The sequence below is a fragment of the Rhinatrema bivittatum genome, chromosome 4 (assembly GCF_901001135.1).
Source record: "Rhinatrema bivittatum chromosome 4, aRhiBiv1.1, whole genome shotgun sequence".
NCBI lineage: Eukaryota > Metazoa > Chordata > Amphibia > Gymnophiona > Rhinatrematidae > Rhinatrema > Rhinatrema bivittatum.
In genome coordinates this window covers 324,023,348-324,044,331 of record NC_042618.1, presented here as the reverse complement: position 1 = coordinate 324,044,331, position 20,984 = coordinate 324,023,348, and the positions used below count along the sequence as shown (strand labels likewise).

At 47.4% G+C, this 20,984-nt stretch overlaps 1 protein-coding gene across 1 annotated transcript in view; it reads left to right on the top strand.

The window, feature by feature from the left end:
• Positions 1-20,984, top strand: part of USP43 (ubiquitin specific peptidase 43) — a 629,533-nt gene that overhangs the window by 593,074 nt on the left and 15,475 nt on the right. The window contains exon 12 of the mRNA XM_029600319.1: positions 8,259-8,607. Within this exon, the coding sequence (XP_029456179.1) occupies positions 8,259-8,607 (349 nt within the window). The remainder of the gene's footprint in view (positions 1-8,258; positions 8,608-20,984) is intronic.

Here is a 20,984-nt window from a genome sequence, read left to right as displayed (position 1 = left end):
GCTCCAAGCTGACAATATTCAAATCATTCCATTCTCCTTGTTAGACTATCATCTAATAAAACTGAATTTGTTATCGCTTCTGACCACCAAACTGTCAAGGATAACAGCAGCAAAACTGGTCAGGCCATCCTCAAATTTGAAACCTAAAAGCTTCATACCAAACCTCCAGGAAATGAACCCAATCAGCAAACCCCCCCCCCCCCACACACACACACATACAGCCTCCACACCATTGTCCGCTGAATCTATTCCAGAAGACCTAGTAACTTCACTAGTTGAGTCTAGAACTCGGACCTCATGAAGGCTGCAGACAGACTCGCTCCAAAGAAAATGATCTGCATCAAAAATCCCAAACCTACTTCCTGGTACTCACCTGAACTAAAGAAACTAAAACAAATAGGCAGACAACACGAGCACCAGTGGCAGAAATCTAGTTCTCAAGTGGACAGGAACAACTGCAGAAGGCCGAAGTAAAAAATCCCTACTTCTCTAACACGACCACCCAAGTGAAAAACTCACCAAGAGAAATTTTCCAGATAGTCAAAAAACTGCTGTGTCACCTCACCATGCAACCCCCTCCCCCTTCCTTGCAACAGAAAACCACTGCAGCAACCTAGCTGTATTCTTCACTGATACAACCAACCACCTCTGAACAGAGCTAGGGACCACCAATAAAGGAGGCCTGCACCCCTGGCAAAGCAGATCACACCCTCATATCTCCCCATGATTTTCTGTCCCTTTAGCATCATGGTCATATATTCCAGCCTGTCTACCCTTAAATCCACCACATACCCAACCAATCCCTGCCCCTCCTGCCTCATCAAACAAGCCAAGACTAGGCTGCTCCGTTGCCTCCAATTGATCATTAACTCCTTGCTATTGGAGGGCCTTTTACCAAATTGCTTAAAAAAGAAAATGCTGAGACACACTTTGAAGAAGCCTAACCTGGACTCAAATGTCTTGAGCAAACTATCTTTGCAAAGCAAGATCATCGAAAAAGCATTCCTACTACAAACTGATTTTCTGCAAGCCACAAACAGCCTGGACAATTTTATATCTGATTTTCAACTCCATCACAGCACTGAGATTGCTCTAATCAACGTAATTGATGAGCTATAACTCTGCCTAGATGTGAGCCAAACAGCTCTCCTGATACTCCTGGATCTCTCTGCTGCATTTGACACAACTGACCATGAAATCCTCATTTCTTGCCTAATTGATCTAGGACTCTCAGGCACAGTCAGTATGGTTTAAATCGTTACTCCATGACCGAACGCAGACTGTCTTCCTTGGAATGGGCCTCTTCCCACCCCATCTCCTCCCAGGTGCTGTGCCAAAAGGATCCCCATCTGTAACATTTACAGGGCATCCCTCAGTAAGCTTCTTAGGGAATCCAAATTATCCTATCACACCTGTGCAGATGACATTCAGCTATTGTGTGTCCTGTGGGCTCTGATCCAGACAAAGCAATCTCAGATCTAAACAACTGCCTAGAAAAAATCTCAGACTGGCTCCACATCAACAAACTAAAGCTAAAACCTCAGAAAACAGAGGTACCCTTCAGAAACCAAGTCTGCAGCCTCAGCGGCCTCCTAGACTCCAAACCCTCCATGGAGGCCCAAATACAATCAGTAACAAAATCCGCCTTTGTCTATCCACATCAACTACACCAACTATGCCCCTTCTTTGGCAGTCCTGCCTTTGTAACAGAGGTCCAGTTTATGTAATCTCTTCTCTGGACTTATGCAACTCTCTCTACATTAGTCTGCCTAAGAAGCTCAAAAATGCAGCAGCCCGAATGATGCTAAAGGCCAGAAAGTTTGATGGAATCAACCTACTCTTGAAAACCCCTACAGTGGCTGCTACCACACTATTGTGCCATTTTCAAAGGCCTAGCTTTCAAGGCCTGCATATAGGCTGGGCACCATCCTCCTCTACAGCTAACTCTCTCTACGCATGCCCTCCTGGCCTCTACCCTCACAAACCCAAACTCCGCTAGCGATACCAGCTCCCAAAGAAAACTTGTTTTTTTAAACTTTGGTTGTTGAGACAACTGAAACCTTGTCTTTCCCTTGTTGATCTAAAATCTGGGTTGCATAGTATGGTTTTATCAAATATTGATTACTGCAACACCCTTTACGTGGGCCTTCCGAATTCTACCATTAAATCTTTACAACTGATTCAGAATGCTGCTGCTAGAATTATTGTTGGCAAAAAGCATTCGTGAACGTATCTTTCTATCACTGGTACAGCTTCACCGACTTCCTATGCATTTTAGAATTGAAGTAATTCTCCTTGCGTTCAAGGCTCTCTATGGATTAATGCCTGGTAGTTTTAATTCTTTTTTAAAAATTATCTTTACTGGTCTTTAGAAAAAAGTTGAAAATTTTTCTTTTCATACAGGCTTTTGAAGGCATGTGAAATGTTAGCCTGTGGAAATTTTTGACGGTATATAAATGGGAATGAGCTCTTGTTATTTGATTGGCAGAATTTAGCAAATTGATGTATCGTATTTATTTTATTTTATGTTTTATTATGCCTATTTGGTTAATGTCTGTTTTTATTGTGTTTATATAGTTGCTTACTATTATGTATGCACCTATGCAATCTGCCTAGTACTGTGGATAGGCGGAATATAAATTCTTAGAAGTAACCTTTACATGTAATGCTGCCGGAACAGCCTGTTGTGATACCTACATTGGTATCTGCCACTTCCCTGCCATCTCTGAAGAGGTACAGTAACCAACTCGGGTCAGTACGGGTTTCCTCACCGATCCCTCCCTTGAGCTATGCCTCACATTATTCTAATTTTTTAAATCATACTATGGAGTCTTGCTGCGATTAATACTTAATTCCACACCCGATGTTGTATCGAATGCTGGGACTTAGTCTCGGAAGCCTTTTTTGACATTTTTGCTTTCATTAACATTTATATACTCCTAAAGGTTTCTCTTGTATGGAAGCTTTACCTGTAAATTCTGCATTAAGATTGTGGAAGCTAGAGATCCAGTCTTTTTCAATGACTGAGCTCTTGCATATATATACCTGTGTTTTTTACCTTGCTTGCTGTAAACACCTGTCGGTCCCCCTGACGCAGCCTTGATGTGAAACACGGCCGTGTCGGGGCTTCTTTGGATAACAAGTATACATTGTATTTATTTATTTATTGTTTCTCTGTTTTTGTTATGAAATTAATACATTTATGGAGATGTATTGAACAGTGATATACTTTTTTGCCACACATTCTTCATGATGAGTAAATAAATAAAGCAAGCAAGCTGGTTCTCAAACACTAAAAAAAGGACTTTCCCAGGATCTGTCCCCACCCTCTGGAACACTCCGCCTCGTGACATCAGACTTTCCCCAGACTTCTTCACATTCAGAAGATGGAAAACGTAGACTTTTGAAATAGCCTTTGGCCCCCAGCCAGGCCCTGAATCTCAAAGCATACCCCCAACTTCAGTCTCCCTGGCTCCTGTTATGGTTTAGCGTGTTTGGGTGGATTCTTGGGTACTGTGGCAGATGACTACGCCCACGGGGAGGAGCCCCGTGGGGAACCACAGTACTGGGCTAGACTCAGGACGCACAAACACAGAGTTAGATCTTTTATTATTCAGCTGATGTGTACCACCAGAGGTGGCAGTAGTGAGGTGATCCAGAGGTAGCAGTCCAGGGACCCTCGGCAGAGGGAACCCGTCTCACCAAGTTGGTATAGGGAGATCCAGGTGAAGGTTTCCCAGTTCGGCAGATATGTAGATGATATAGACTGAGAATTAGATTACTCACTAGATGGTAGCTGTAAGGTTGGCGATTCTACCAGGCTGAAGTAGATGGTAACAGGCACTGAGGCAGGGAGAGTAGGCCTTCGAGGAGCGAGTATCTGATCCCAGTAAGGCACCTGAAATAAAGCAGGGGGCCCCCTAGGAGCGGGTACCCAGGTTAGAGAATACCCCGAAGGGCAGAGAGAGAGAGAGCTTCCAGCGGCAGCACGGAAGCGGCAGAGTAGCTTAGACTGGACGAATCCAATCCTTGCTAACTCAGTAAGCTAGCAAACAAGTACAGGCTATATACCCAGATGGCGTGATGTCACTTGAGGGGGACGCCCCCGAGGTTTGCGCCATAGTTGGAATAAAGATGTGAGTAGCGCGCGCGCACCCTAGTAGGCCCTTGGGAGGAAAATGGCGGGAGGCAACGCCATAGCCGTTCCTGGGACGCCGGAGAGGGCGGCTTGCAGATGTGGCGGTAGCCATCTTACCAAGGTTAGCGGGAGGAGCCGAGAAAAAGGTGAGGCATAAGGGGCGAAACTGTCTGACCCCCGACGGACGCAACAGCTTCCAAGGGCTCTGAAGACTTATTCTGTAATCTAATGTTCCACTGTAAATATACTAAGCTCGCTCTGCATTTAATATCTACAAGGCTTGTATTAACAACATTTATAGTAGCCTGCCTATGCTTTCTATTTATAGCCTCATTTCTATTTATAACTAACTGTGGATTGCATGCTGCAATCCAAATCTCTGCTGTGACAATACAGCAAAAAGGACCCACCAATGTGGCAAAAGATAATTTATGCAAAAAAAAAAAGGATCCCACACTACAAATCCAGCTGAGATAGTTTCTATTAAGAAATGACTATCATATGGTGCCAACTGTGTAAAATAGAATCTTCTTTGCATTATATGGCAAGCCATGAGGTATAATCATCAGTCATTAAGACATATCTCTGTTTCTTATTTTTATAATGTTTTTGTGATTTTAATTTGCAAATAAAAAGTCTTTGAATCACTTATCTAGAAACAAAAACAGGACAACCGGGGCGGGAGGATGGGGTGAAGTGGGGAGATTGTTTTCACAATCTCTCCCAGCTTTGCAGAGTAAGGTTATCTGCAAAGCACAGGTCCTGTCCCCTCAGGGTATCGTTAGACCTCCTCCAGTGCTATCTGCTGTTATCTGGCACTTTGTGTTTTCCTCTGCCGACTTAAATTTCTTTTTTTATTGATCTACTTGTTTATTTATTTATTTATCTTGGTTTAGCAACTGCTTTACCAAGGAAAAATCGCCCAAAGCGGAATATGCAACATGCAACATAATGGTTGTATTATGGTAAAATACTTCCATGGGAGGAAAGCTTAGGCTGTCAAAATGAAGCTGCAAGAAAAATTAATCCTTTTGCAGCAAAACAGAACCAAAGGCAGTTCTTCTGTTTGAGTTGTTCTTTTTTTTTTTTTTTAAATAGTAAATTACACTATGGAATTTGTGTAACCATTTCTTTCCTAGTCTGAGGAATCTGTCCATTCTTTTCGGCAAATGGTGCTTTTGCTTTTGGGTCACAGAAACCTCTGTAATGCTGTATGTTCGCAGAGCAAAACAAATGGGAACTGGGACCAGTATATGTATTGCAATAGTATCTGTCTATTAAGAACATCAGGGCATGGAAAGAGGAAACCATATCTGCACATGTGACTTACAGGATGCTGAATTCTGCCAAGTGTTATTGGATAAAGGATAATTTGCCAAGCTGGCATTTTGAATTAGTTTTCATAATAAGGGTATGTTTGATAAGGTTTTATGCTAGGATAAAATTAAACGGCCCAATCCCATTCATCCCTATGAAGAGCACCTTTAATCCAAGCGCCAGCATTTGACTCTGTTACTGCTATTTGGGCACAGAGTTAATTGTGGCATCCCTATTTCTATCTTCTCTTCCCTTCCTTTCTTCTCACCAGCAGAGCTGATTAATGGGATAAGGAAGGCATGGAAATGTGGGTCCTTTCCATGTTCTTTTCATGAGACCGAAAGAAGCTTTAGAAGGGGAAGAAGTGATGTCCACAGTCATAGACCTTGGGTCTGCTCTTAGCATTGATCACTCTTTTGCTATCAGTTTACCAGTCGTTGGATGATGAGTGAGTGCATCTATTCAGAACACAGCTGAGGGAGACAGTTGGAAAGAGAAATGTCAGACTCTGCTCTTAAAGTCTCCCTCAGCTTTGGGCCGGAACAACTCAAGTAGCATCAATGTGTGGCACATTGACTTTCAGGTTATTCATGAAATAGATGGACACTAGACCTACTCGATGGTCTGGTGGTTCTCTCTGCTGCTGGGGACACCAGGGTTGTATTCCTGGCTTAGATTCCATCTTCTTGAACTGGCTACCTGGGGGATATGCCGGCGAAACCAAACTCAACAGCCCTTGGGAGGATGGGTACTGGAAAGGGCGAGACAGCATCCTGCTTTCAAACGCAGTAGGGCACTGAGGTGCTTGGGAGGGAAAAATGGGAGAAAACCAGAAAAATCCTGGAGAATGCTTTGGATCCTGTTATGAATCTGGTACCAAACATGGACCCTTGGCCCAAGGTGATGTTGGCGCTACCTGTGGGGGAGACCCCCACAGGTCCCCACCATCAGGAGGCGAGGCCGGATGGAAAGCAGAAGCCAGCTGGAGCTTTGTCACTACCAGCCCACATTCCCCACAGGCTGAGCCCTTGGGTACGGGGGCCGGCTGGTCTTAGGTGGGCCCCTGCGTGGACGATCCGAAGGCACGGATGGGTGAGGCGGAGGGTCCTGAGGGGCCGAAGCAGATGGAAGGCATGATCAGGTCTGGTCCGGGGCTCAGAGGCAGACTGCAGAGGACGTGGTCAGGTCCGGTCCAGGGGTCAGGCAGGCAGCGGAAGATGAGGTCAAGAGGCAAGCCGGGGTTAAGAGCCAAGATCAGTCCGAGAGAAGAGAAGTCCGGAACAGGAGCTGGCGGGCAGGATCAGGAATGCTGGATCAGGAACGCTCAAGAGCACACTGAAGAAGACAGCGAGGAGACTTGTTGCCAAGCTGCCTACTGGGAGCCAGATGCAACCTTAAATAGGCTGGGTTTCATGATGTCATCCGGAGGTGCCGGCAGCATTTTCCCCCAACCCTTTAAATCCTGGCTACAGTCGCGCGTGCATGCATAGGGGAGGCCTGTGCCAGGGTGGCAGTCGGCGGCGTCCCGGACACTGAAGATGCAGGAGAGGCTCCAGCGGTGTTGGGGAAAAGTGGCCTGCATTGGGAGCGGCTTCCCACAGCCTCCAGAGAGCCGGGGCCCACTGCCGATTCTGGAGGGCGTTGGGAGGTAAGTGGTGCCGGTCACGGAGCCCTGCAGCCGGCGAATGTAACAGATCCTTAATCAAAGCTGAAGGGGGAAGGCATAAAGGAGGCCTTGTGGGCAGTGCTGACAATCAAAATCTTTGTTGCCATGAGATCTTGGTCCATTCCCATTTTTACAGCAAACATGTTTTTAGCATATTTTCTTTTAGGGAATCTGGGCTTATAACATAATTTTGTCTGTCCCCCCACTAATAACTTTTGAATGGTTTATCCAATTTCATTCACATTTGTGCCACAGATAGAGGAACACTCCATTACCTTTGGCCCACACTATTCATACCCCTCAATGCAACCAACAGTAAGAATACCCTTCACTTGAAATCTCAGAGCAGACTGTGAAGTCATTAAGCATTTTTAAAGCTGCCCTCCCATTGCTTAGCGTCTGTGGTCACCAGTTATCTCCATTTCTTACCTAGTTTCCTATTGGGAAAAACTGTCTCTACTGTTCAATGATGGACTTATTATACAGAAATTGACATACCAAACATTGTCATAACTGTATGCAAATTTCTATACCAAAGAAGAAAATGAAGCATCACAAAATGTTCACACATCTCCTTGCATTATTAAGACAGAAGCATGCAGAGCATAGAGGTAAGATGGAAACAGTATGTAAGCCCTAAAGCAATGGGGTGCCTGCCTGATGCACAGGTTCAAATAGTAATAGAGATACAAATGAAGAAAGTGGCAACAGAGAAACATTTTAATTTCTCTTGGCATGAGCCAATTTCATCCATCTTACATTAGGGCAGAAGATGGTAATGAAGCTGATTTCACTGTGAAGAGACCACTATCAGTCGTATCGATAAAAGGGTTCCAGATTGTATTATATTTTTCGAAACATATTATTCTTAAGGGCAGTTGGTTTCTTCGTAGTTAAAATGTGCCATATCTTATGAAATCATAAATGTTTGTCACTGGGGATTCCATTTGGAGTTATTCCTGGTCTTCTGACTTCTTCCATAATGCAAGCTGGTTAGGAGGAGGACCAGGCCTAGAACAACTTTGGTCAAGGAGATAGAGAGCTTGGCTTGGATTCAGAAATGTTAGTGACATGGTAGTGTTGAGATCTTATTCCATGGAAAATTAACTCCAGTATCTTCTCATCTGATTTTCTCAGCTCGACCCAGATGATGCCTGGAAATGCCCCCACTGCAAGGTGCTTCAGCAAGGCATGGTGAAGCTGAGCTTGTGGACCCTGCCAGATATCCTCATCATACATCTGAAGAGGTTTCGGCAGGTGGGCGAACGGAGAAATAAACTTTCCACCCTGGTTAAATTCCCTCTGACTGGTCTTGACATGGCTCCCCATGTGGTTAAGAGGGCACAGAGCAACAAAAACATGCTAAGCCAGTGGACGTCATGGAAACAACCACCCTACCACCCTGAGCTCTGCCCGCCGGATGTCCTGTATGATCTTTATGCTGTGTGCAATCATCATGGAAGTATGCAAGGAGGACATTACACAGGTGAGTTAGTCACAATCATCGTTTCTCTAGAACACAAATACATGTTTGGAGCTGTGTCCTTAGTTTGCAAAGTTGCATGTCATGTCAAAATTGACCATGTATTGGTAAGCAAAGATTATCATGAAAGTTCTCATTACAGCCAACACAAAATTTTGTGATATGACATTCCAAATTGCACTATGTTGAAAGGAAGGCCTCAGCCAATGACTTCAGCTGTGTCATTCAGTGATGCTTTTTAGATACTGCAACTTTGAAATAATTTGCAAACAGCTGTCCTGTCGCCCTGCTCTGTAATTTCAGTTTTCTTGAATGAGCTACTGGAAGGATGCTATGATTCATGCAGCATCTGGGAGTCTTTTAAGACGTTTGCTCTAAGATTCCCATCTACAAGTTGGTAATGTCTTAATTACACATTTGAAGTGATTGTGCGCTTATGTATAGATCATCATTAAACAAACACTGCAGATTTGTTTTAATGGGGTATGTAACATCTAAACTTCAAGTAGATCTGATTCTATTTTATTTGTTTGGGTATAGCCTGAAAGCTAAACAGAACATGCAGGGTTGTTTCAAGCCATCTGACTGACTGTAACATGAGACTGGACTCCCAATAAATGCTTCTGTGTCCTTGATTTAACTGTTGTCATCAGCTGCTTTGTTTTGGCAGATGCCATGCAATGAAGCCAAAAAAGCCATAACACAATGTTTTCTCATGATGGTGGTGCTAGTTAATGCCCAGTTCTCTCCACTAGGCAGTTACTCTCAGTTTAATGCTCCTGAGTTACCAGCTTCCATAGAAACATATCGTTCCTCCAGAAATAGCATTAAACTGCCAAGGAAGGCGCTTACCCTTAAGGAAGTAGTGATGATGTTATTGCTTAATTATTAGGAGCATTTCTATGCTGAAATACATATGTGCACTTCTTTATATTTTTCTTAGTCAGAGTTGTAGCCAGGCAATTTGGCACCTATGGACAATTGAAAAAGTGTGCCCTCTCCAGTACATAATAGCACAAACTGCAATACCTTTTTTTTTTTTTATTAATAATTTTATAATTAATTTAATTTTATAATGAAGCCGAATGACGGTATATAAAACCTGATAAATAAATAAAGCACAACACTTATTATTATTCATAATCTAAAAGTAGACACAGTTGTGATCTTGACCCTTACATATGTATGGATCTGATCCTTAACCTCTACCAGAACTGACTTTTAATCTCTACCCAACTGATTAGTAACCTCTACCTTATAAAGGGGATGAGAAAGGAATGTGTGCCTTTAAACCATGATGATGTCATCCACAGACAGACCTTCAAAAGTTACAGAATAAATGATCACAATTTAGAAATAGAAACAAACAAAAACTGTACTGGCAACCCCAATGCAACACCAGAGTAATAGAACCAGAAATTAATTTCCTCCTGTATTGTGCAAAATGCAGAGATATCAAGAGATGAATATTCCCAAAGCTGACATATTCCATTCAATAAAATTAAAAGAAAATGTTTTTTTCCTCATTTGTTGTCTGGACATTTTTCTAATTACTTTAGTCCTCATCTTTTTTTTTCCGATTTCCTCTTATTTGTCTCCTAACGTTTCATCCATTATCAATTTTTTTTCTCTGGTCTCCTATAATCTTCTGTTCCTTCCTTTCTCTCTGTCATTGATCTTTCCTTTCCTTTTTCTCTATTCCTCTCTCTTTCCTCCTCATTATAAACTCATAGCTAGATTTCATCCCTCCTTCTCCCCTGCCAATTTTCCATGTCCCAAACCTACATCTCCCCAACTCTCCCTGCTATTACCCCCTCTCAGCCCTCCATTTACCTCTCGCTGGGTTGCTCTCTTTACCATTCCCAACATTCTGGTTCCCTTGTCCTTTCCCTCACAGCTGCCCCCATTCTTCCTCTCTGCAAAAGGAAAATTGGTTCTTACCTGATAATTTTCTTTCCTGAAGTACCACGGATCAGTCCAGACAAGTGGGTTTATGCATCCCTACCAGCAGATGGAGGCAGAGAACAAAACTTTGATGCACTGCTAGATAACCGAGAGTGCCACCTGCAATCCCTCAGTATTTGACCTGCACCCAAGCCAATATGTCTGCCTCAGCAAACCCCAATAAACCTGGGGTGAAGAGATACTTAAAGGTTGGAGCCCCCTGAAAAAACTAGGCCCTTAACCTAACAGAATGCACATCTGAAACTATGTACACTTCTCATTACTCTGAATATTATTACATATCAGCTCAGCAACATCCAGAAGCAAAGAAGTCTTTAGAAAGTTGGGGAAGGGTCTCTGGACTGATCTGTGATACTTCAGGAACGAAAATTAGCAGGTAAGAACCAATTTTCCTTTCCTGTTCATACGCCGGATCAGTCCAGACAAGTGGGATGTATCCAAACCCCTCTATTCTGGGAGGGAACTCGAAAGACCCACATGCAACACACTCCCCAAAAGATGCCTCCTCCGGCACCCGCACATCCAAGCAGTAATTGGTAAAAGTGTGAAGCAAAGACCACGTCGCTGCATGACAAATCTTCTGCAGAGAAAGCAGTTGATTCTCCGTCCATGAGGTTACTTGTGCCCTAGAGGAATGTGCTCTCAACCCTTCTGGCACTGAGTAGCCCTTACAGATGTAAACCGAAGCTATTGTCTCTTTCAGCCATCATGCAGTAGTGCCCTTGGAAGCCTTATTTCCCTTCTTAGCGCCACTGCACAGGACAAACATGATCAGATCTCCGAAAGGCTTTATCACCTTAAAATATTGCAAAAGAATTCAGTGCACATCCAGCAAGTGAAGCTTCCTTGCCATAGGAGCATCCGGAGACAAATTTGGAAAGGCCTGTAACTCGATCACCTGATTAAGGTGAAAGGAGGAAACCACCTTAGGCAAAAAAGAAGGAACTGTACATAAAGAAACCCCTTCCTCCGAAAAATGCAGGAAAGGGTCTACACGACAAAGCTTGCAGCTCGAAAATCCTTCTAGCTGAACAGATAGCCATCAGGAAAACAGCCTTTGGGATTAAGTCCTTTAGAGAAGCCCTCCTAACCGGTTCAAAGAGAGGACCACACAGCACCCAAAGAACTAAGTTCAGATTCCATGCTGGACAAATCTTCCGCACTGGAGGACGCAAATGTTTTGTCCCTTTGAAGAAATGAACCTCATCCAGATGAGACGCCAACGATCTTCCCTGAATCCTACCTTGAAGGGAACCTAAGGCTGCCACCTGAACCCGAAGGGAATTATAGGCCAAGCCCTTAGCCATATCACTTTGCAAAAAAGGCTAGAATCTGTGGGACATCCACTTTCAAAGGCTGCACCTTGCTCTGCAAACACCAGGATTCAAAGACTCTCCACACTTGTACATAAGCCAAAGACATGGAAGCCCTCCTTGCCTGAAGCAAAGTCGCAATCACAGGCTCCGAATAACTTTCAAGCAGAGCTGTCGCCTCTCAAAAGCCAAGCTGCTAGACATAAGTGATCCTCCTGGACTGAAAATATGGGTCCCTGCTGCAACAGCCCTGAAAGATGGGCCAAGCGAACGGGACGAGAAGCCAGACGAAGAAGGTCCATAAACCATGGCTGGTACGGCCACTCGGGAGCCGTACCAGCCATGGTACGGCTCCCGAGTGGCTGGTACGGCTCGGGAGCCGTACCAGCCACTCCCGAGCCACTCCCGAGCCGTACCAGCCACTCCCGAGCCGTACCAGCCATGGTACGGGGGTCCGTAAACCATGGCCAGACGAAGAAGGTCCGTAAACCATGGCTGGTACGGCCACTCGGGAGCCACCAGAATCACCCTGCCCGGATGAAGTTTGATGCACCGCAACACTCGACCTACAAGAGACCACAGTGGAAATACGTACAGTGACAGGTGTGTCGGCCTCGTTGAACGAGAGCATTGATGCCCTCCGATCTGACCTCTCTTCTGCAACTGAAAAATCGATCCGTCTTCGCATTTCCTGGAGTTGCCATGAGGTCTACAGCTGGTCTACCCCACCGGGCCTGAATCAAGGCAAAGGCCTCCGCCAACAACTCCCACTCCCCCGGATCCAAACGCTGTCTGCTGAGGAACTCTGCCTGAATATTGTCCACTTGGCCACATGGGAAGCAGCTAATCTTACTAGTTGTTTCTCCACCCAAACAGTTCTTGCACCTTCAGAGCTACTAGATGACTCCTCGTTCCGTCCTGACGGTTGATGTACGCCACTGTCGACACATTATCTAAGAACACTTGCACCAGCTTGCCCTGAATGAGTGGGAGAAACGCCAGTAAGGCTTTGTGCACTGCCCTGGTTTCGAGCCAATTGATGGACCAGGTTGCCTTCTCCGATGACCACTGACCCTGGGCCGAGTTCCCTTGACAAATCGCCCCCCAGCCTGAAAGGCTGGCCTCCAAGGTCACCACCACCCAATTGGGCACCTCTAGGTCCATCCCTTTATGCAGATTATGCTGAGACAGCCACCACGAGAGACTGGATCTGGCCTCCTCCAGCAACAGCAAAGGAAGCTGAAATTCTTCCGAAAGTGGATTCTAATGGGACAACAGAGCCCTCTGTAGAGGACACGTGCGCAAAGGCCAATGGAATTAACTACAGCGTAGAACCCAGAACATGTAAATAATCCCAGACCCTGGGAACCGCCAGCTGCAGCAACCAAAGGATCTGACTCTGCAATTTGACTACCCTTTCTGTAGTCAGAAACACCTTCCCTAACTGGGTATCGAACCTTGCAACGAGGTTCACTCTAGTGTTGCTAGTTACAGTCCTTGCTCCTGCTTGTGTCGTCCCAGCGTGTTCCTGTGTCCTGTTCCAGCCTTGTTCCTGTTCCAGCCCGTCCTTGCCTGCTCCTGTTCCTGCGTCCCCCTGGCTCGTCTTCCTGGCTCCTGACTTCGGCTTGTTCTTCGGTATCCTGCTTCGCTGCCTGTCCTCGTCTCTGCTGTCTGCTGCTTGCCCCGGCTCTTGGTTGCTTTCTCGTCTTGCACCTCTGCCGCCGATCCGATTTTGTCTAGACCACTGTCCTCCAGAGAACTCTGGAGATGAGGTACGACAAAGGTCTCGGAAGTAGAGAGTCCAACGAGGAAATCGGAGCCAGGAGACCAACAGGAACTTCACCACTGGAAGCCTGGGCTCCTCCCGGGGGGACCACGGGCTTCCAGTAGTGAAGTTCCTGTTGGTCTCCTGGCTCCGATTTCCTCGTTGGACTCTCTACTTCCGGGACTGGAAGCCCGGGCTCCTCCCAGGGGGACCACGGGCTTCCAGTAGTGAAGTTCCTGTTGGTCTCCTGGCTCCGATTTCCTCGTTGGACTCTCTACTTCCGGGACCTTTGTCATACCTCATCTCAGAGTCCGCACCTAAGTCCAAGCGGCTCGGGTCCCCAAGGGCTCCTCCCGGGGGGATCGCAAGTCTCCAGTGGTGAAGATCCTCTTGGAACCTTGGTTCTCATCCGCCTCCCGGCTACGATTCTGCTGGAAGTGCCCCTCCAGCGCTGCACTTACATCTTCTAGCCGGCCCAAGAAGCAGGTGGATGCAGACCTGGACCCTTCCTCTTCAGATCCGGAAGCTTTTTCACCGGATTTTGTCCTTTTGCTCCATAAGGCCTATTTGGCCAGGAAGGGAGCAGGGACCAAAAGGCCTTTACCCAGGAAGTCCTGGGCGGCCATGAAGCCTAGGCAGGTGCAATCCGGAAGGATCCTGCGGTTCTTGGGTTTCAAGAGGTTTGCGGTGATAGAAGACACGTCAGATAAGACAGATGATTTGGATCAGATACCAGGGAGGGCTGGTGGATCTGGGCAGAGACCCTGTTAGCAGGTTGATGGATCGAATGCAGGATCCAGATCAGGATCCTGTTACTGCATTGGGGGATCCAATGCAGGACCCGGATGAGGGTCTGATCGTGGACAGTGATGATCCTTGGGTGGTCCGCAGGGATGAGTTGGGCCCGCTTATTCCCCAGGTTCTGGAAAAGCTGGGGATTAAGGTTACTCAGGAGGATTCAGATAATGAAATAAACCCAGTCCTGGAGGTATTACAGGGGCCCCCCTAAGGCTTTTCTATTGCTTAAGATGGTGAAGAAGTTAGTGGATCGGGAGTGGGAATCTCCCAAGGTAGGCTTGCAGATAGCTAGGGCTATAGCAAAATTATATTCCTTGCCGGAATAGACGTTGGAGTCATGGAAGATTCCCAAGGTGGATGATGCGGTTTTCTCGGTTACTCTTTGCCAGATTCGTCACCCAGCCCAACGAATCCAGAAGTTGCAGGACCCTCTGAACTGAGAGACAACACTCCACTTCCGATTTCACCCACACTAGCCAATCATCCAGGTATGGGGATACCAGGTATGGGTGTACCTTCCCTCCTGAGCACCGCCACCACTACCACCATCACCTTTGTGAATGTGCTGTTGTTAAACCAAAGGGAAGGGCCTGAAACTGGAAAGGTTCCCCCAGGACCATGATCCTCAGGAACCTCCAGTGCTCGGCCCAAATGGGGATGTGGAGATAGGCTTCTGTCAATTCCAAGGACGCCAGGAACTCCCCTTTGCACACTGCCACTATCACTGTGTGCAACGTCTCCATCCGAAACCGCTGCACCTGGAGGGCAGCATTGACCTACAGATTGAAAATGGGCTGAAATGTCCCCTCCTTTTTGGGAACCACGAAGTACACAAGAGTATTGACCCTGCCCCCTCTCCAGAGGGGGCACTAGAACAATGGCACGCAGGAACTGTAGCCATTGCAACGTCTCCCACACCGCTTCTCACTTGCCTTGGGAGATTGAGGGGGAGATTACAAAGGTATCCCTGAGCAGCCGAGAAAATTCTAAAGCATAGCCGTCTTTACCATCTCTAGAACCCACTGGTCCGATGTGATCTTGATCAACTCCTCATAAAAGAGGGACAGCCTCTTTCCATCCCGCCTTCATTGACCAATCTTATTTCCGCCTCCCCCTTGGGGGCCACTGTCCCTCGGGCTCGAAAGGACTGCCCGAACTCTGTTTTTGCACCATCGACCCAGGGCTCCTGCCAGTGCAAAACGTCCTCGCTTCTCGGAATCGAGCTCGTGGAGGAAAAAACTTCTTGAGAGTTTTCTTGTCATGCAACTTATTACCCTTCGACTCCCCCAATTGCTTCATAAACTATTCCAAATCCTCTCCAAATAGCAGCTTTCCTTTAAAGGGGAGGTTAGACAGCTGGACTTTAGACCACACATCTGCTGACCAATTGCGTTGCCATAGGAGTCTCCTTGCAGCTACTGCTGAGACCATACCCTGGCAGAAAAGTCCAGTTCATGTCATACAGGGCATCCACCACATAGGCCACTCCCGCTTAAAAGTGGGCAGCCTGAGCCATCTCAATGGTCCCGACTCTTATTGTGCTCCATCTGCACCCAGCACAAGCAGGCTCTCTGCATCAGACGTCCGCAGACCGCCGCACGCAGGCTCAGAGTCAAAACCTCAAACAGCCTCTTAAGGAGGATTTCCAGTTTCCGATCCTGGATATCCTTCAAAGCAGCAGCACCTGCCACTGGGATGATCATCTTGGTAACCGAGAAAACCGCATCATCCACCTTGGGAATCTTCCATGACTCCAACGTCTATTCCGGCAAGGAATATAATTTTGCTATAGCCCTAGTTATCTTCAAGCCTACCTTGGGAGATTCCCACTCCCGATCCACTAACTTCACCATCTTAAGCAATAGAAAAGCCTTAGGGGGGCCCCTGTAATACCTCCAGGACTGGGTTTATTTCATTATCTGAATCCTCCTGAGTAACCTTAATCCCCAGCTTTTCCAGAACCTGGGGAATAAGCGGGCCCAACTCATCCCTGCGGACCACCCAAGGATCATCACTGTCCACGATCAGACCCTCATCCGGGTCCTGCATTGGATCCCCCAATGCAGTAACAGGATCCTGATCTGGATCCTGCATTCGATCCATCAACCTGCTAACAGGGTCTCTGCCCAGATCCACCAGCCCTCCCTGGTATCTGATCCAAATCATCTGTCTTATCTGACGTGTCTTCTATCACCGCAAACCTCTTGAAACCCAAGAACCGCAGGATCCTTCCGGATTGCACCTGCCTAGGCTTCATGGCCGCCCAGGACTTCCTGGGTAAAGGCCTTTTGGTCCCTGCTCCCTTCCTGGCCAAATAGGCCTTATGGAGCAAAAGGACAAAATCCGGTGAAAAAGCTTCCGGATCTGAAGAGGAAGGGTCCAGGTCTGCATCCACCTGCTTCTTGGGCCGGCTAGAAGATGTAAGTGCAGCGCTGGAGGGGCACTTCCAGCAGAATCGTAGCCAGGAGGCGGATGAGAACCAAGGTTCCAAGAGGATCTTCACCACTGGAGACTTGAGATCCCCCCGGGAGGAGCCCTTGGGGACCCGAGCCGCTTGGACTTAGGTGCGGACTCTGAGATGAGGTATGACAAAGGTCCCAGAAGTAGAGAGTCCAACGAGGAAATCGGAGCCAGGAGACCAACAGGAACTTCACTACTGGAAGCCCGTGGTCCCCCCGGGAGGAGCCCGGGCTTCCAGTCCCGGAAGTAGAGAGTCCAACGAGGAAATCGGAGCCAGGAGACCAACAGGAACTTCACTACTGGAAGCCCGTGGTCCCCCCGGGAGGAGCCCAGGCTTCCAGTGGTGAAGTTCCTGTTGGTCTCCTGGCTCCGGTTTCCTCGTTGGACTCTCTACTTCCGAGACCTTTGTCGTACCTCATCTCCAGAGGTCTCTGGAGGACAGTGGTCTAGACAAATTCGAATCGGATCGGCGGCAGAGGTGCAAGACGAGAAAGCAACCAAGAGCCAGGGCAAGCAGAGACGAGGACAAGCCAGAAGTCAGGACAGGCAGCGAAGCAGGATACTGAAGAACAAGCTGAAGTCAGGAGCCAGGAAGACGAGCCAGGGGGACGCAGGAACAGGAGCAGGCAAGGACGGGCTGGAACAGGAACAAGGCTGGAACAGGACACAGGAACACGCTGGGATGACACAAGCAGGAGCAAGGACTGCAACTAGCAACACTAGAGTGAACCTCGTTGCAAGGCAAAGGGTGTTGCAATCTTCCCGTCCCGATGGCTTCACTCCGCCTACCTTTCTTTCTTTGCACCTCCTCTTGCTATGGATGGACGCCTGGCTGCCACGGCGTCTGCCCGCCGTCCTCTCCGGCGTTCCCGGACTGGCTTGGGCGCTGCCTCCCGCCAAGCTCCGTTGGTACCTTAGGGCGCACGCTGCGCGGCCCTCACACTTATTTCCTACTTGGCGCGAACCTCAGGGGCGTCCCCCTGTGACGACGTCACGCTGCCTGGATATTTAAAGCCTACGATGTTTGCTAGCCTTTGAGTTAGCTGGGGGGGTTCTTACGGATGGGATTCGCTCTCTGTACCCAGCTACTCTGCCTCTCCAATTTCTTAACGCTAATGAGGTACCCGCTCCTTGGCGGCCTCACTTGCTTTTCAGGTCGCTGTCAGGAAACCGATACTCGCTCCTCGAGGGCCCATGTTCCCTGACTTGCTACCTGCTCCTACCTTCTCTTCTGCCTGTGATCTTCAACACCAGTGATTACTACCATTTTCACCTCAGAGCTGTTCCCTAGATCCAGGTACTCGCTCCTCGAGGGCCTACTTCCGTTCCAGCCCTAGCGCCACCTCCTACGTGGAACCGCTGTGTGAGTACATTACCTTCAAGCCTCTCTGCTCTCAGGGATCAGGTACTCACTCCTAGAGGGCCTGCTCTCCCTATCCTGGGGTTCTCCATCCTGGGGCTTTGTGCATATTCCACTGTACTCATTATTCTCAGTTCTTTCAACTACAGCACTGCTACCAGAGTAGTCACTGTTCCAGCGCCTGAGGGATACTAGCCCAGCCGGGCTACTTCTACTGCTCACTACTGCCACCTCTGGTGGCTTCATGACATTGTCTAATAAAAGATCAATCTCTGTGTGTGTCCTAAGCTGAGCCTGACCTGTGGCCCCTCACGGGACTTCCCCCCATGGGCGTGGTCAGTTGCCACAGTGTCCAAGGGTCCACCCAAACCTCAGTAATTATAACAGATTGCTAACCGCATGGATCCAGCACAGCTCAATACCTTGCAGGCCATTCTAGGCCTGCTGAACTACAAGGCGCATTGGAGAATCTCACTTCAGCGTTTCAGTTACCTGAAGTAACAATAAAGACTATGGTACCTCTGGCTGCTCCAGTTCATTTCTCTGGAGGGATTCAAAGAACTAGAGGTTTCCTAAACCAGTGCTGCATGCATTTCGCATTGCAGCCTGCACACTTTCCCACAGCCTACGCCAAGACTACTTATATTCTATCTTATCTTGATGAAAGGGCCTTGTCTTGGGCTTCAAAAGGATCCAATCCTCAGGATATTGATGGATTTCTAGAATTATTTAAATCCGTTTTTGATGATCCTGCTCGAGTGACTATTGCTGGTTCTGACCTGGTAGACCTGAAGCAAGGCAACTGACCACTGGCTGATTTTTCAATAGAGTTCAAGACTCTTGCTACAGAATTATGCTGGGAACCTAGTTGCCTGAAAACTCGCTTGAAGGACGAGCTTGCGGCTCATGAGACACCTGACTCGCTGGATAAACTAGTGGCTTTGGCTACTAGAATTGACCACCGGCTTCATGATAAGGGGAAAGAACTCAAGTCTACTAAAGGACCGGTTCAGAAGGAGACTCGTGCTAAACTTGCACTTCGGATGGTTCCAGCATTACCTGTTGCCAGTGGAGAAGAACCGATGCAACTTGGTCGCAGTCATTTGACTTCAAAAGTGAGAAGACTTCGGAAGAGGCATGGCTTATGTATGTACTGTGGACAAGCTGGTCACGATGTCCCAACATGCCCTATTCGTCCGTAAAATGGACGGGCCTAAGTCCTGCAGGAGGACTGTTCTTAGGCCTTACCACGCCTTCTCCTCCGCTCTCTCTACCAGTCTCCTTGACTTGCGGACCGTCTACAATCCAGATTCTTGCCCTTGTGGATTCGGGGGCAGGAGGCAACTTTATATTTCAATGCCTAGTGGAACAGTTGAGGATTCCCCTCGTTACTTTAGAAGTTCCACTACCCTTGTCATCCATCCATGGAGAGCCTGTGCCTGGGGATGTGACTTTTTGCACTGAACCAGTGACTCTTCCCTTCTTTGTGTTAGAGAAGGCCATGCACCCTATTGTTCTGGGGTTACCCTGGTTGCAGTTGCATCAGCCTCAATTCGACTGGTCCTCCTTGGAACTGTCCTGTTGGGTTGTCATGGCAGTTGCCTCAAGGAAGTTTCTCCTGTTCTCTGCATGCCTGCGACTCCAGTGATGGCAGGACTGCCGCCTAAATACGCATCATTCAGTGATGTGTTTTCCAAAGAAGCTGCTGACATCCTCCCTCTACACAGATCTTATGACTGTGCCATTTGGCTGAAACCAAACACTGAACCTCCGAAAAGACGTGTCTATCCACTCTCTGCAATAGAGAATAAGGCTATGTCCGAGTACATCGAGGAGAATTTACAGAAAGGTTTCATTAGACCTTCAAAGTCTCCAGCCAGCGCAGGATTCTTCTTTGTGGGGAAGAAGGACGGGACCTTACGTCCTTGTATCGACTATCGAGGTCTGAACAAGATTACGATTAAAGACCGTTATCCCCTGCCATTAATCTCAGAGCTGTTTGACCGGCTTCAGGGGGCCAAGATATTTTCGAAACTTGACCTGAAGGGGGCCTACACCTTAGTCCGGATTTGCAGTGGTGAGTGGAAAACAGCTTTCAACACTCGAGACGGTCATTTTGAGTACTTAGTAATGCCCTTCGGCCTGTGCAACACACCCGCTGTGTTCCAGAACATGATAAATGACATTCTGCGGGATTTGTTGTACAAGAGTGTCGTAGTGTACCTAGATGACATCCTGATATTTTCTCAGAATCTGTCATCTAGAAAACGTCAAGAAATTTCTACTAAGACTCCGAGAACACCGACTCTATGCCAAGCTATCCAAGTACGAATTCCATAAAGACTCCTTGCCTTTTCTTGGCTACATTGTTTCTAAAGATGGCTTCCAGATGGATCCCCAGAAATTAGAAAGTATCAAGAATTGATCCCAACCTATCAGCCTGAAGGCCCTGAGACGAATTTTGTGGTTCACCAATTACTATAGAAGCTTTATAAAGAACTATTCTTCTTTAACGGTGCCCTTGACTGCTACGACCCGGAAAGGGGCCAATCCTACTAAATGGTCTGTGGAGGCCATTTCTGCGTTCGAAGATTTAAAGACTGCCTTTTCCACGGAACCATGCCTACGTCATCCGGACCCCAACAAGCTATTTATCGTAGAGGTTGACGCCTCTGACGTCGTTGTGGGGGCTGTTCTGAGCCAGACTGGAGACTCCAAG